The sequence below is a fragment of the Epinephelus lanceolatus genome, chromosome 8 (genome assembly GCF_041903045.1).
Source record: "Epinephelus lanceolatus isolate andai-2023 chromosome 8, ASM4190304v1, whole genome shotgun sequence".
NCBI classification, from domain to species: Eukaryota; Metazoa; Chordata; class Actinopteri; order Perciformes; family Serranidae; genus Epinephelus; species Epinephelus lanceolatus.
Genome location: NC_135741.1, coordinates 29,442,739 through 29,460,009, shown reverse-complemented (window position 1 = coordinate 29,460,009; position 17,271 = coordinate 29,442,739). Strand labels below are relative to the sequence as shown.

General features: G+C 39.8%; 2 protein-coding genes across 2 annotated transcripts; both read right to left on the bottom strand.

Moving 5' to 3' along the window:
* Window positions 1–1,708: 1,708 nt before the first annotated feature.
* Window positions 1,709–3,028, bottom strand: her3 (hairy-related 3). Its single transcript, XM_033610976.2, has 4 exons — window positions 2,931–3,028; window positions 2,568–2,663; window positions 2,371–2,452; window positions 1,709–2,240 (listed from the first exon to the last, which is right to left on the bottom strand). The coding sequence occupies exons 1-4, from the start codon at window positions 2,982–2,984 to the stop codon at window positions 1,789–1,791; spliced, it is 684 nt and encodes a 227-aa protein (XP_033466867.1). The 5' UTR covers window positions 2,985–3,028; the 3' UTR covers window positions 1,709–1,788.
* Window positions 3,029–9,869: 6,841 nt separating this feature from the next.
* Window positions 9,870–15,789, bottom strand: LOC117246740 (taste receptor type 1 member 2). Its single transcript, XM_033610689.2, has 6 exons — window positions 15,608–15,789; window positions 14,909–15,203; window positions 14,015–14,740; window positions 12,964–13,170; window positions 11,276–11,396; window positions 9,870–10,795 (listed from the first exon to the last, which is right to left on the bottom strand). Exons 1-6 carry the CDS (start codon window positions 15,787–15,789, stop codon window positions 9,870–9,872), a joined length of 2,457 nt encoding a protein of 818 aa, XP_033466580.2.
* Between the last annotated feature and the right edge of the window lie 1,482 nt (window positions 15,790–17,271).

The following is a 17,271-nucleotide window of genomic DNA, read 5'->3' as shown; positions in this document are numbered from 1 at the left end:
TTGTTGTGCTGTCCGACAAGCGTCAGATTTGCCCGCCACTGTTTCGGTACTTATGCGTGAAACCAGAGAAGAATGGAGGAAATGACAGTCAGACCCCACTCTCCACCATCTGTTTTATCTGCCAGCTCCACAGGTGTTTTCATTTTTTTTCTATTTTTTTTCTTTTGGTCAAAGTAGATGATGAGAATTTTTATTTTTTTTGTAATTAAACTTTATCAACAATGAATTATTTTTTTAAACAAGTGTGTTTATTGGATTTTTAATATAACCTACTTCAAATATTACATCACAAACAACAAAAAACAAGTAAGGTACGAAGTAGAACATTCACAGTAAGGCATCATCTTAATAACTTAATAACTGCTACTACAGGGAAATGCAATGAGTAGGCTACTTTTTCAAGGTTCAAAATAAATGATCAGAAATGCTACCATATCGACAGTCTGAAGGAAAGAATGCACACAATTATGTTGCATAGACTTCCGTTGTCTTCTCCCCTTCTAGAAATGTCATACAACTTCCCCATATCTTATCAAAAATAGAATATTTACCCTTAATCATAAAAGTAAGCTTTTCAAGGGCAACAGGGTGTGACAGTCGGCAGACCAGGCTTGTAAATATGGTCTGACAGTAGATTTCCAGAATCTGGCTATGGTGTGTTCTGCTTGTATAAGCAGTAGTGTCATTTTCTTATCTGCTTTGTTTTATTTACACTTTATTTTTTTTATTTCCAAGGACACGCAATTTGGGGCATACAGACACCTTAACACCTATGACATGTGAAATGATATCCCGAAACCTCTATCCAGAAAGCATGGATACTTGGGCAGTCCCTTAAGCAATAAAAGAGTGTGAATGAATTTATTTTTTTATTACTATTATATTTGTTGTTTTTGAAAGAAGTGGAGTGTAGCAAGTTAGATACTGATGCAATAAAGCCAAAATCATGTAGCAGGTGCGAGTTCACAAATTAGAGGAGAACGGGCTGGGGGAAAAAAGCTTAATATTTCTATGAGAATAAGTGGGCCTACTGTTCTGCTTTCAGAGAGCCTGAGCAAATTCATAGGTCTGAAATCAACTTTAAGTGGACTTATGGTGACTGTCATTTATTAATAGTGAGCAATATGAATTCATATGTCCTGCTTTAATTAATGTATTAAATCACCATGAGACTTCCATTAATTAAGGGTTACTTAAGTATATGACTTTAACCCTTATTATTACCCTTTTTGTGGATTCTATGTCATTGCAAAACGGACAAATGAAGTTTGAAAACAAGCTCAATGTTTATATGGGCCTTGTGAATTCATCAAAAGTTTGACACATCTAGTTTGCCCATATGCAGAAAAGAAAAATGCACCTAGTTGTTTGAGGCTCAAAGGGCCGCTTATGTCGTTTTCTTTCAGTTTCACAGCTTCAGAACGAAATCATTTTAGCCTCTTAGGCCTCTGTAGTACCCACAAACCATCATGTGTTCACACACCATTTCTCTTTTTAACATATATGACGTAAAAAAATAACATTTGACTCTAGAATTTATTAGGCCTATTATTATCATTATCATCATTATTATAGATCAGACTTTACTTGCTATAAATCTGTCATGTTGTATTAAATGACTCCTTTTCACGTGCGTGCGAGGTTTAAAAAAAGAAGACATGTTCTTTCTTTAGTCAATTTTATTAAGAAAATAAAACATACATTATAACCTATAATAGCATATTGTGGTAATCTATACAGTACAAATATAAACATTCCATCAAGCTGTAATTTATCATATCTACAGTTTTACCAAGGTCGCCAGACACTGTGCTGAGTGTTTGCAGCTTCATGCCTGTGACTAACAGTGTGACACCTTTTGTTACTGGAACTTTTGTTTTGTGAGGGCGCCGCAACAAGGACTGACTGATTTGCGTCCTCACCCGCTAAATAAGGAGACGTGTTTGAACTTTGGGATTTCAGAGCTTTAGATTTGGCCATTTTTCTCTCCTCAGGTCCAGCTGCAGATGGAAGAAGTCTCAGCACCTCATCCTGTGTCTCTGCTTGGCCCAGGCCTCTGTCCATGGTGCTGAACACTTCCTGTCCTCCCCGAGAACTGCAGAGTTTCCTGGAGAGCTGCGATAACATCCAGCGGTCGCTCCCGTTCAAGTTGTCTGCCATCAGCAAATACTGGTTGACGTGTGCCAGGCAACTGCGGAAACCGGTTTGAAAATCAGAGAAGTCTGAAGCAGCGGAGGTGCCTGGAAGCAATGGAAAGACATCTTAAGGTTAGAAACACAGCAGGACGTTGTGCGTAAAGATGATATCCATGAAATCTTTATCAGTATTTGAATATTTGATAGCTTGGTCTACTGTAAGGTCATAACTTACAGCTCTGGATCTTTTGGAGGTTTCTTAGGTGTTTCACAGTTAGCTCCAAGATGTCGGCCTTTTCCAGTTTGCGTTTACGAATCTAAGAAAACCGAGAAGATAATACATTACAGCAATTCTTTTGTCATGATTATTTTTATTACTGAAGAATTGGTTGCAGTAAATGGTCCGAAGTAAAAGTGAAATTGCATACTTACATTACTGCTGTAATAGCTCTCCAGAAGAGATTTTAACTGGTCCAGACACTTGTTTATACGAGCTCTTCGTTTCTTTTCCATGAGTGGTTTGGATACCTGTAAAAAAAAGTAATGTGAATATGTAAACAACACACTTAAGTAACTTTGTGGTATTTTATTTTCTACCCTTAAATTCTATTCGCTATTCTATGCACTCTTCTCTTTTAAAGTTCATTTTATAATGATTATTTATGTTTTTATTTTGTATTGTGATTTTAATGCATTTTCTTGTTCTGTAAAGCACTTTGAATTACTTTGTGTACGAATTGTGCTCTACAAATAAACTTGCCTTGCCTTGCCTTCGTCATAAGTTATACTACATACCTTGTTTCCAGCGATGGGTTTGGACTTTTCTGCGCAGTCAGTCGTCGCCACCATTCTGTTAGTCCTTTTCTGGTTTCCTTGAAGTTAATCTCTTTCCCTCTTTAGTGCATGGAATGAAGGATTTGACCCTGAGTGGATTTATATAGAGACACCCACTTAACATCTCAATGCAGACAGTCCCGCCTGTCTCTTGCGCTCAAATGAGTAACACTGGCGTCATTTGACAGCCAAAGAAAAAAAAGGCTCAGACGCACCACAGAAAAGTGAGGAATGTTATGCTTTTGAAAATAGATATCGGAAATTGCTGAATGTTTTGCCATATGCGTCCCCATAATTTATTACAAACCTGATCTGGAATTTTTCTGAATTGCTTTGTCAGTTAATTTTAGTCAAGTAAGAAAAGCCTGTTAACAAATGCAGGCCCTGCAGACTGCAGAGGAATGATCACACTTTACAATTTACATATTGTGCATAAAAAATGTTAGTTATTGGGATTATTTTGATGTTGGTGAAACAAACATGCACAGATCACATATCTACAGTATTAGCTCATTGCGCAATGGATATATTACGCACAAAAACCCAAGAAACAACGTGTGGGGCAAGAATCTAAAGAGAAGCGTAAAAATCATAAACATAATGGGTAACCATAATGGTTCTGCTTGGTGAGTATGGTGAGGGTACTATTGACTCCTGTATTCAATCTTTTATAAGTGAGTTTCACGCCACCAGGTCGAAGGCAGAACCGTGGTAATTCCCTGCGTGTCCCCACAATGTTTCGATTTTCTGGTGCTTACTTGCAGTAAAAGTGTTACACCTGCAAAATGTTACTACTACTGTTAAAGGTTCTTTTTAGGCAAATGTGCAGTTATGCTGTTTATTCAAATATATAAGCACGAAAAGCATAAGAGACTTTGAAAAATGGTTATTACTTAAGGATTCTCTGACTATTGTGCGTCGCCAGTTTTTGTCTTTATACCAGGCGCGGTGAGGCACCGAGGAGAATCGCGGGCCGCCCCTTGTCCTCGGTCCCTCGCCTCCCGATTTTCCACACTGCTCCTTGAAAGGGGCGAAGGCTTGGGAAAGTCACACCAGCTGAAACAAAGTATGGACTATAGGCTCACTGCAGTCCACTGCGCATCTTTTGCTCCCACACAGACCATCTGAAAATACTAAATGTGGGAGAGGGCACCCACTTATAGAATTTTAGGCTTTAGCGTCAAGAATGTAAAGGTGTTCAGTGTATCCAGCTAACTTTATAGTCAAGTGATTTTGGGTTGCATGAGTATTTCCAGAAGTAAAAAAGTTTAGATGGTGCGTTTTGAAAGACACGCGACAACACTGGAAAAAAACCCCTATGCCCAGGTCTTCTTGCCTGATCCGGTGCACAATGCGTGTGTTAAAATGTGGGCCTGAGTGAAGGAGGGGCGGTTGTATTCAGTCTGGGGACAGCGCGCATAAAAAGAGGCCAGTTTATAGTGGTGCGCCATTGATCTTTTCTTTGGGTCTGCTGTGTGGCCACAAACGTGTGGGCATCAAAAGATTCCCTCCGTTTCTAAAGCAAACCAACGTGGCTGCTCGTCTCTTCATTCTGTTTTGACAAGATAAAGTAGACTTCATGTATTTGATCTGCTGTTTCATGTGACTTGTTGCTTTAAATTGGCAAGTTTAAGTTTTGCTATTGCTCAAATTTATCTGTATGTTGAAGCCCAAGTTGTTGAATATTTTTTGTTTATTAAATTGCACAACATAATCAGTAAACAGATGCGTTTTCCATAGTTAAGAGTGGATTAATTGGCCTCATCATAGTCTCATGTCGAAGCTATAATAATTCAAACACCTCCGCAATTAAATCGGGGCATGTCAGGCCTGTGTCCGAAGACACTAATTGCGTAAAATGTACCGACAACTCTCCAGCCTCAATCGTGGTGTTATATACTAAAGCATTTAATCGGTATGAAATTTGCCCACGGTGCTCTGGTGTAAGTGCGCTTTCTGGTGTCTTTTGTCCTCTGTGGACGCCACATTATCTGCGTTTTCACGCTTGGTTTTCACACAAGACCGTGGAGCGTCGATTTCAGCATGGAGTCGTGGCATCACAACAGTCCCCTGTCTTGTTATTCTGTGCCACTGAGGAGAGATTTCACCGCTGATTATTCGGTATAATTCCAATTAGTGTTGGCCCTCTGGGGTCTGCGGTGAAGGAATTCATCCAGGCTCTAAAACGGTTTCCCTCCACTGCCGCCTCACTTCTCTCAAAAGTCGTAGTCATCATCTATCCATGAGAATAGCGCAACGAGAAACTTGTGTCCCAAGTGGACATAATAATGCAGGTGCCATTAAATGACAAGTTAAGTGTATGTTTATAAAAGGGCTCGGGCTCTCACTTCACTTTCACTTTTCAGCCCCAGGTCATTCATTAACCCCATCGGGCCTTTGTCATGGATGCCTGCCGGCGGGGACCTGACAATGCTGCTGTAATAATTGGACTATTGGGGAACTTGTTAACAACAATTAGTGAAGCAATTACGCAATTACTGCAATAAACTATTCTTCCTAGAGAGAGCTGACACATTTGCAAGCCAATGGTTAGGCCTATACCCAAACCTTATAATATGCAGAAATGCAGAGGTTACCCACATCTTCCATTTAGGCTACTTCTAAAAACACTACGCATAAAATACGTATTTTTACGTAGCTATACTTTGATAAGGCAACAACATGCATTTTTATGTTAGTGTATATTAGACTACATTTCAAATTAGATCACATTTATTAAATCGAATAGAATATGCATATGTTGCATTTTGCAGAACATTTCAATAACCAGTGTTACAGAGAATTTCGTTCGTATATTGTGCAAGCATGTTGGGGCTATACCGTGTCTGCATGTCACAGTAGAGCACTGTTAAAATATGCAAACACAGGCCCATAATTTGGCACACCATGAGCGGAGCAAATCGATGTACCGCCTTCCATTCAGATGGACCCGAGGCAGCACTGGTGTGACCAAAACGCTCATTGTGAGTAACAAGGTCACAGTAAAAAGAGCAGGTACATGGACAGGTGCTCTAGAAAAAAAAAAAAATTAGAAATATATACAGGACTTTCTGAAAAGCCACGCGACGGACCCGTTGACGAAGCTGTGATCAAACATCAAATAGAAATAGCATCATGAATTTCTATAGACTGGTCCCCGGGTTATTTAAAGACTTCTTACTTTGGTTTGAGAACACAATGGCCGCTGTTTGCCTGTGTGTGCCGGGGTTACCGCATGAAAAGACCAGAGGTGCACATTAACATCGCTTAAGGTTTTCTCAAGGACCGAAATGAACTGACTGGAAAGTAACTTTATAACTCGCTGGAGGATGAAGCCTTTGTCCAGCTCTGAACTGAAAGACACAAGTGCCTAACAAAAGGGGAGCGCCATTGTTAAACACTAAAGCGCATGGGTATTGATGCGCCTTGAATTGCAAAACATCTGCCATTTACTCTGAAGCACTTGAGCAAGATTTGAATAAGAATAACCAAGCACCCTTTAGCGCACTGTATTTAGCCGTGCGTAAAACAACAGTTGCCAGGCATATGATCAACGTGGAAATAAAGCGCTTTGGTTGAGATTAAAAGCATATCAGAAACAAATTTCAGGGGAAATAATATTTGCATTTTCTCTGTATCACCGTTTACCTACTGACTCTCACTCCTGTTGGATTGACACTGCCATCTTCCTACATTACTGGTTTGCAATATGAGTGTTTTTCCGTTTCGGCTACTAAAAAGTGACCTTGTTTAAATTTAGTCCACGTCATGGCATTTTAGTTTGGGTTTGATGGATTTATGACTATGAAGTGCGCATATACTCTTGTTGGTGAGATCCATCTCTTTACGCACAGTGTTAGCCTCAGTAGATCAAACCCACCCTTAGTTTTAAACAATGGTACACGGACTAAAAATTAACTTCTACTAATTGTCATCGCTGAAAGGGGCCCAACTGTATTGATTGTGAGTAGGTGTAAAGATAGTTATTCAAGTCCACTTTAACATGAATTGATTTGATCACTAACTACTGTCTCTGTTAATAATCAAGCCGACATTCTTAAAGACAGGCCCAGCGTTGTTTTAGTGGTGTTTCAAATAAAATGCACCAGTCTCTGCAGACATGACTGATAATTAAATGCTGAACTCAGACTATTGGGGGCTGAAGTTTAGGGGAATAGAAATAGGAGGACGTTTTAAAGGCAAATCCCATATGGCCACCAAACGCAAATGGCCTCCACTTAAAGTCCGTTTTGTTTTTGCTCTCGGCGCAAAAGGAGGACCAGTTGCAGGCCAAGTTTTTCCCAGGGTTTTCCCTTTATCTGACCAAAGTGGAAAATTGAAAGGTACAAGTGAAAAGCCATGGGGCGTTCCTCCGATTTTCCTCGCTCCATATTTTGGAAAACAGAAAAACGTGTCCCCTCAGCAGAAATGCTGCCTCCATCGACTTGAACCAAAAAACAAATAAATAAAACTATTAAAATAAAATGAATGGAGGCATTTATCCCTTACAGAATACAAAAAGTCTCGACATCAAAAGTGGCTCCTATCATTTTGGATATGTGGACTAATTTGAATTTCAAACTCAAGTACGCATAGTCCTATTGGTGAGATCCATCTCTTTACGCACAGTGTTATTTCAATTTAAACTATCACCCTGTAGTCTTTAAATTGGGTGATGTCATCATACACATCAAGCACTGTAGCAGGCTACACAAATCTTGAACTACTACGCTGAAATTCTGCGTGGCAACGTGTGTGGCGAGTGTTACTCTGAAATTGGTATGAAATCGTCAATTTGTTGGTGTCAGCGTTCAGCTCTCCAAACGCGCCATATGCCATGCTAAGTGGCACTATTTACCAATTCGTTCCTAGTTTCACGGTCCATCCTCCCCTTCTCCCTGCCAGGAAACTCAATAGCCACAACAAAATGGCAATTTACCCTCTGGAATTGTCACATACCCCCTGCGGCAAGGCTCTTTCCGTTTCACTTTGTGGGGCTCACCAGCCTCACTGAGCGTCACAGCGTGAAACTGTGACTTTCGAATGGAGGCAGAAAGTTTTCGACCTCAGTACTCTCTCAGGTCAGGCTTCCTGTGTGATATTTGTGTCCCTGACCAACTATCAGTAACTAAACCTTTAAAAATAGTACATACACCTGACAGCTTCATCTCACTGACAAGGACTTAAAGCAGACACACAAAATGCATGGTTGGCATTGCAACACCACTCATGGGCATATGGTATTGTTGGGTGACAGTATGAACGCACAGCTAATAAAGAAATAGACCAGTGTTTCAAATGTCAAATGGCAAGGATGTATTCCCATAAAAAATGAATAACCTAATAAATGTGGCATGAGTTCCCTAAAACACACGCGCGCGCGCGCGCGCACACACACACACACACACACACACAGTGTCTGCACTACCAAGAAGGAAGTTACTCATTACTTACTTCAATACATGGAGACTTCATTTTTCCATGAAGGTACTGAAACAAACGGACACATGCAAAAACAAAATGCTAGCATACATTACTGAATAGTGTTCATGTATTTCCCTAATGTATTAGTTCAGTATAAATTAATGGTTGAATTTATATTTAAACAAAGCTGTGTACAAACAGTGCATTCAATCTTAATCTGTACAAAATCTTGCACCCTCCACCCCCATCCTAATGTTAATCTCAAAGCAATAGCTCTTGACCAAGTGTCGTTAGAGCTGATTTTTGCCTTTTAAACTTTAAATTTACATCATTCAGTTTCAGGGTTTAAAGTCTAAACTTAAGGCAAAGTGACCGTGGAGAATTTGGCATAAATATCACACTGAATGGGTGAAAAATGAAACAGTTTATTTATTATCAGGCTCTGATTTTGGTGCATACTGACATTAGAGTAAAATGAGGTCATACAAGTACATGGTGGAACTGTATAGTCAGTCTGAAGTGGTGCCATCATGTGGTGAGATTGGTGTAACAGCAACCTCAAACATTTTGAACACAAAAACATTCTCCATATTATTGTTTTTATTGAGTAACTTTTTCTGTTATATAACTTCTATACATGTACAATAAAATATCTGAATTTATACAGGGGTGTAACAGAATAACCTGTAAGTGGTTTGTCACTAAATACCCTGAGAGTGTTGAATACAATAATTTCAAAAGATCATAAAGCAAATATTCACCACCAACAAAATGTACATTGATAATTCAGTGATAATGTCATCCTATCTATTTGATATGACAATGTAATATAAATACTTTATTTGTCCCCTTGAGAAAAGTTTTTTAAGTTTAATATTTAATCCAGAAGCCACTTGTTGACACTACAGGCACATTTTCTCAGGAATAAGAGCTCCCAAAGATTGCAAAGAAGTGCCAAGATTTCTTGTATTTAATGTGGAATTATTTTTAGGGGTAAGGATGAGAGTGCTTGTCAAGCAAGGCTACAAAGGTCAAACAAAAAGGTACATAAAACTGACTGTTACTTCATATTCAATTTGCTTGCTGACATTGGCTGAATAATTAGCTGAACAGCTGAAAGAGAAACCATTACAGCCAGTATACATCCACTCTTGAAAGAGATCTGAAACAGTCAGCAGTATCAGCACAGATGACAGATTCAGTCTTGATTAGTGTCACAGTCAGAGCAGGTGAAATTCCACATTACGGACTACAGATATCAGCCATTTAAAGGCTACTTAGAATCTTTATCAGAGGTTTCTGTGAAGGAGTGTACATTGCCAGTCCTCTCTGAAGTAACACCACATGAAATTCTTTTGATGTTTGTTGTTTTGATCTAATTTCAAGGATTTTCTTGTCAATGTAGTTCTCTTAAAATCAGTCCTATCCTTAAAGATTAGCTGACAACCTCAGTTTTTCTGTCTCTAGAACTTGCGACTAGCTGACTGTCATGGTATAACTCTGAATGAGTCCTTGGAAGTATTCCTGTGTGTTTCTGTGGGGTTGAAAAATGATGATGTAACATTTTGGAAGGAAATAAAACAACAGAAAGGAGTAGAGACTGCAGAGTACTGCCAGAGCGTTAAGTGTTTGGATGTACTTGCCATGATAAAGTATGTATTCGGTTGCAAAGATGATCCAGGTGAGGATCAGCAGGAGCAGGCAGAAGGTTATTGCTTTGGCCTCATTGTAGTTTTTTGGGAGGTTCTTTCCCATGTAGGAGAAAATAAAGCAAAGGGAGCCCAAAGATAGAAGTAAAACCACAGGTCCAAAGGATGCTTTGAGATTAATGTCACAACCAAGTATGATTTTGTCTGGGTACCAAAATGTTTCATTGTAGGGCTTAAACGGGGAAAAAGTATAGCCAATAATAAGTAAGAGTGCCTGAGTAACAAATGCCACAGTGATGACCAGCCATTGTCCATGATATTTCATCCACCAACTGTGGATCTTGGGAAACTTGGCGGCTATTTTGAAAATGCAAACAATTAGAAATGAGCGCACAACAAAACATGCTAGACAAACAGTGTAGAACAACAGAAATGGTAAGAACCTTAAGATACAGAAGGAGGTTGTTGGCTTACCAAAGTGAAAGAACACACTGAGACTACACAGACTGAGGCAGCCTAAAATCAGGAAGCACATTGGTCCCCCAGCAGATCTGACAACAGGTGTGTTGTAGTTGATGGCAAAGAGAACAGACATGGTTAGTGTGAGGCCCACAAATGCCCAGGCCCCGATCATGATCAGTATGGCCCCACTGTCTGTGAATGGGATGTACTCCACCACCCGCAGACTGCATGATGTACTTCCTGCTGCAGACCATTCTGTCTCCTTACAGGCGATGCATTTGTACGGATCCTCTGTTTTATATGAGAGACAATTAGTCAATAAAGCTAAGGTCCACTTTAAAAAATATCACACAGCTTAGGAAGCAGTGTTGCAGTTTCAGTCTGTCATATTTTATATTCTCACCTTCTATGATCAGTTTTCCTAAACTTAAACATGCTTTAATTTTTAATTGTTTTAACTATCGTAGAGGTAATTTTAAAAAAGACAGCAATGTATTGCATAATTAAACTTTAAAAAATGCATCTTCTTAGAACCATTTTCAAGAATAGATTTATTTCATAGCGATCGTCTATGCAATAAGCTTTGAATTCACTGGCATGCTCAGTTGTCAGAGAGGAAATGGAAGCCTGTATGTGTGTGTCAGCGTGACTCCATCTGTTTCAGCCATGGGAAAAAGCTTAGCAAGATTGTAGAGTCACTTCCCATCAAGGCCAGAATGACACCACTGCTTTTTCTCATTTTCTTCCTCTTATGTGCAACTAGTAATTTACCTGTGCTGTTGATATAAGTTCCATTTGGACAGATTTCACAAGTGAAGCAGCATCTGTGGATTCCATCTTGCTTTTTCACATATCCTGCATGACATTCTTTTGAACAAAGTGAAATAGGCACCTGTACAAGACAAATATTTAGCAACACATAAAATGTATGTCAAGCAAAGAGAATACTATCAAGTGTGGAGTCAAAAAAAGAGGAAAGTATTATTTTGAATTTATATTCATTTTTCTAAAATGGAACCACCGCAAGAGTACACCAATGTACACCAATCAGCCAAAACATTACTATAGGAGCCAAATATGTTATTGGGAGGTTTGCTTCTAACTGTGTAATTCACTGTGTGGGCATTGGGGGCGCCGTACTGTCACCTGGTGAGTTCAGGTATTTTAGGATGCGGCCTCACTATGGTCATCAGGTGTTTGGCCCGGAAGGGCAAATGGTTTTTGACCACAATGGCGTGGACCACTACAGTTTTGTTTGTTTGTTTTGTACTGAGCGTCAAATGTGGATGTAACAGATGGACTTTGCCATGCACACGCAAAATAAATGTTACGGTGATGCAACGCAAGAAGCCTAATGGGCTCTGATTCAACATTTGGATAACGAAGGTAGCGTAGCCTGTCCAGCAACAGGCGCGTCAACCCAGGTCAAATACCTCAGTAGCTAATAATAGACTTAGCTCCTTTAACAATTACTAACAGGTGAAGTGAACATTGATCATCTTGTTACAGTGCAGTTTTCTGTTGGGAAACCTTTGGTTATGACATTCACATTGCCACCTGACACACCCCACCCTCCACCCCACTAGTGCAGACCAGGTACCCCCTTTTCATGGCAGTGGCACGCCCCAGTAGCAGTGGCCCCCTAGTAGGACAGCGCGCTATCCCACACACCACAAAAACTGCTCAGGAATAGCAATGTGTCAAAGAGCTCAAGGAGTTGACCTGGTCTCCAAATTCCCCAGATCCCAATCTGATTAAAACTATGTGAGATGTGCTGGTACCCCACCTCACAACCCATAGGACTCAAAAGATCTGAAGTCAACGCCCTGGTGCCAGACACTATGGGACACCCCCCAGAGGTCCTGTGTTCATGTCTTGACAGGTCACAGGGTACCAGGTCTACCCTCAAATGTTGGGTCAGATTGGGATCTGAGGAATTTGGAGGCCAGGTCGACACCTTGAGCTATTACTCCCGTTCCTTGGGTCATCCCTGAGCAGTTGTTGTAGTGTAGCAGGGTGCATTGTCCTGCGTGGGGGGGGTCACTGCCAATACTATTGCCGTCACCATGGGGGGGTTTACTTGGTCTGCAACAATGTTTGGGTGGGTGGAGCGCATCAAGTAGCTTTCACATGAATGCCAGGACCCAAGGTTTCCCAGCAGAACATTGCACTGTAACAAGATGATCAATGTTATCCACTTCACCCGCCAGTGGTTTTAATGTTTTGGCTGATTGGTGTATGTATGTGAACATCCCTGTAAATTACACCATGAACAACCACAATTGTTTGATAATTTCATGTTGTGTTTTAAGCCTGTCACAGCTATTACTTAAATATAACTGCATGTATGCATATGAACTAAACCAAAACATAACAAAAAACATTTATTATTATAATAAATGGTATAAATTGTTGATATATTAAACTGCACATACTATAATTAGGAAAAAAGCACTTACTTGTCCATTTGTGTGCCACTGAATTTTGCTGTCGTTGATGGAAAAATTGACTGATGGGTGTAAATGATAAAAGCCAACCTCCTCTGCATCACCGCTTTGGTTCCAGAAAACTATAGAATAGGATCCGAATGTGGGGTCACCATTCTCATCAAACTGAATGCTTCGATCTAAAAGTGTAAAGTTTGACTTCTTCAGCTCTGCTAGAACCTGATGTGGGTACACAAAGTTAGGATGGCCATTACTTCATGTGATCACAACGAACATATGAGGTGTAAATTAAATTGGTTGTTAATAATATTCCTGTGGAGGGAAGAACTGCAGTGTAATGTCCCTCTGTAGAGGAAATGGTAATGAACAGTGTGTAAGATTTAGCAGGATTTAGTGGCATCTAGTGGTGAGGACTGCAGATTGCAACCAGCTGGAACTTCCCAGTTAGAATTCCTTCAGTGTTCATTGTTCAAGTGATTTAAAACAGTGAAAACAATGAATCAAGCTTTGCAGATAGGCTGCTAACTATGGTGGCTGACACGAAAACATAAATGGCCCTATCTAGAGCCAGTGTTTGGTTTGTCCATTTTGGGCCACTGTAGAAACATGATGGTACAACATGGTGAAATCTGTAGATGAGGACATGCTTCTTATGCAGATATAAACAGCTTATTCTAAGATAACGAAAACACAACAATTCTGATTTTCAGGTGATAATAGATTACTGAGATAGATTTTGAAACCCAGGAAATGTTTGAATACTAAGTTTTGATAGCTCTCAATAAATGAAATCAAACAGGGTGACACATCTATGATATTGACAAAGCCTGACGAACAGATTCAGTTTATTAGCAGTTATTAGTAGCGTGTGTGGATGTATTTCCTGAATTTTACCTGAATGTACGACAGGTACCAAGCTGCTTCAAAGGTTATGTTTACATCTTTTATATATGATAACAAAGCAGACAAATAACGTTACATTCTAAAAGGCCTATCTTTAGGTTAAAGCAATGAGAAACATAAATGAGCCAAATCTAAATACTGAGATTATCTGTATGCTTACCATGTGTGGGTACACTGTAATGTTGTTATTACATCTGCCAGCTCCACATTGCAGGACATTGTGTAAGGCGTGAGCAATGGCGTATACAGCAGAATAAACAGGAAAATTAAAAGATGGGTCTGAAGTGATGACATCTTCTGCACTCAGGCTGCTGCAGTTGCAAACCTGATTACAAACCATAATTTGCTCTGTGTTTTCACAATGAGCCTGGCTTCTGGAAGAATGGATAAAATCACTGAAACCAAGTATTGTCACTACTGGCTGAGACACTCCAAGTACAGTCCCAATATTTTTGATTCCTTTCTTCTTGGGGAGCTCTTTGTTTAAGGACCATCCCTCATCTGCTATCCACACTTTGTTGGTGACATTTAGTTGTATTGCTGACTCAATGAGAGCTTCAGCAGTCATTTTTGGAGCAAAAACAATAATGACGCCTACTCCCTGTTCCTTGATCTGTTTGAATATTTGGGAGTAATTTGTATTGTCGTTGAGACCTTTGGTCAATGCAAGGCAGATCTCAGTATCCTTAATCCTTTTTATGATCAATTCCAGTCCATCTTTGCCATAGTCATTATCACTGTAAAGGAAAGCAACCCAGCGCCACTTGAAATGCTGCACAATGTCAACAGTCACTTGTATGGCATTTTTATTGGGGTGCACTGTTCGTAGGAAAGAGGGAAAATTTACGTTTTCTGAAAAGACAGAACTAGAAGCTCCATAACTGACCTGTCAAAAGAGTAATAGAGGAAAAATAAATTTTGGTGACAAATTCTCAAATGTCATGTGAAAATCCATTTTTACAAGAAATGGCTAATAACATATATTGGTGTAAGTTTGCTTTTAATCACTTGGTCTGATGTGAAACTGTTAAAACACAATAAATGGCAAACTTACCATAGGAATGAGACCTGCCATTAACAGCGGAGCTACAGTCACAGACTGAGTGCTTGTAAAAGGGCCGACCAGTGCTATCACTTTGGACATATCCTGTGGCTCACCCAAAGGTTTGATCAAGTCATTGACTGAGAGGAGTTTCAAAATGCCTGGAAAACTTCGTGTGTCTGAGCAGTGGTCAAATATCTCATAGCCGAGAGATACATTTGGCAGGAGGCTGGTGGAGTTATTGATTTCCTCTACAGTGAATCTCATCAACTGAAACCTTCGATAATTTGGGAGAAGGAAGGGTTGGCTGTGAACAGAGAAAGTACATCAGGAGAGTGGAGTTTAGTGGATTATACACAGAATGTGTTTCAGTGTAGCTTCCGAGCAGTATTGGCTCAGTGCTTCAAACATCACTGTTTCTGAAGTGTTTAAATAACACTCATTCCTGGGACCCCTGTGCAGATATGAATGCTTCTAAATAAACTTAAAGGAATAAGGACTAATTTCAGACTAAATCTCATACAGCAACTTTGCCAAGATAGCATTAACAGGATTGGATTAGGGGGGAAATGTCCTAACCATATCTATTGAAGTTTGAAGTACAGAAGTTTGAGGCAAATCTCTTGAGTATATAATAATGTCATCTGAGTACACCAGGAATTCTTCAGTAGTTTCAACTTCAGAACCACTCAGACGTCTCATTAAACTCACCTGGAGCAGTCGCTGGCTTCTGGTCTGTCCTGACAAACAGGTTCACTGGCCTGATGAATGTCAAAAAGTCCACCTAACAAATAATCTCCTTCCAGCTGAAACTCTGATGCTGGGACAGTGCACTGAGCCAAGATATGTAGAAATGTTCTCAGTAGACACAGAGAAGCAAGATAATGTTTCATTGTTGTAGTTATTGTTTATCAATCTGATATGAACTCTAATGGCCTGCCTTTAGTGAGTTACGAGTCACTAGTGATGGTTAAACCCTGTGATCATTTCCATGCATGTGGGAATAAAATACATATCTATAAATGGTTATACACAAATCAGTATGCAAAAATAATCTGAAGTGCTGCTGCACAGTGTCCTTACACAGAGGTTGTAACAATCATGAGCAACAAAGTTTAATGCCTTTGAACAAGTTTTTCCTCCTAGCTTTAGAGCTATTAAATACTCTAATTGTTTTGGTGTGAGTTGCAAGTGTTGGACATAACAACCATAAAGATGTCTACTTTCTTTGAAATAAAATGGAACTGAAAGCGACTCAGCTTATAGTGCTCAAAGTCCCAAAAATATATTTGAAAAACTCAACAGCAATGTCTCTTTCCAGAAATCATGACCTAGTAGATCAAGATAATCCACAGATCTTGTTGTGAGCAGTGTCATTTAGGTACAATTTTCTTTCTGCCAACCTCAACCTGCTAACCGTATCAGTGTGCAGAAGGAAGTGTGCAACCACTGCTAGCTTACCTATAGCACGACTGAGCTAGCTACAGCTTAACCGAGTGGGGCGCCATTAATGTGAACATGTCACGCTGTAATTAGCACAAGCCTCTCAAATTTACTAGTTTTTACATTCAGTGGCTTGCGAAAGTATTGACCCCTCTTGGCATTCTGTCTATTTTGTTGCCTTACAACCTGGATTTTAAAAGGAATTTTGGGGGGTAGGGTTTATCATGTGATTTACACGACAAAACTACCACTTTGAAGATGCAAAATATATATTTTTTATTGTGAAACAAACAAGTAATAAGACAAAAAACTGAAAATCTGAGTGTGCATAATTATTTGACCCCCCCAAAGTCAATACTTCATAGAACCACCTTTTGCAGCAATTACAGCTGCAAGTCTCTTCGGGTAAGTCTCTCTGAGCTTGGCACATCTAGCCACTGGAATTTTTACCTTACTGAGTTAGATGGGTTACGCTCGTGTACAGCAATCTTTAAGTCATACCACAAATTCTCAATTGGATTAAGGTCTGGGTTCTGACTTTGGGGTCATTGTCCTGGTGGAAGGTGAACCACCGTCCCAGTCTCAAATCTCTAGACGACTCACACAGGTTTCCCTCAAGGATTTCTCTGTATTTAGTGCCATCCATCTTTCCTTCAATTCTGACCAGTTTCCCAGTCCCTGCCAATGAAAAACATCCCCACAGCATGATGCTGCCACCACTATGCTTCACTGTGGGGATGGTGTTCTCAGCATAATGAGAGGTGTTGGGTTTGCACCAGACATAGTGTTGTCCTTGAAGGCCAAAAAGTTCAATTTTAGTCTCATCTGACAAGAGTACCTTCTTCATTATGTTTGAGGAGTCTCCAACATGCCTTTTGGTGAATTCCAGATGTTCTGCCTTATTTTTTCTTAATGCAGTTTTCCTGGCCACT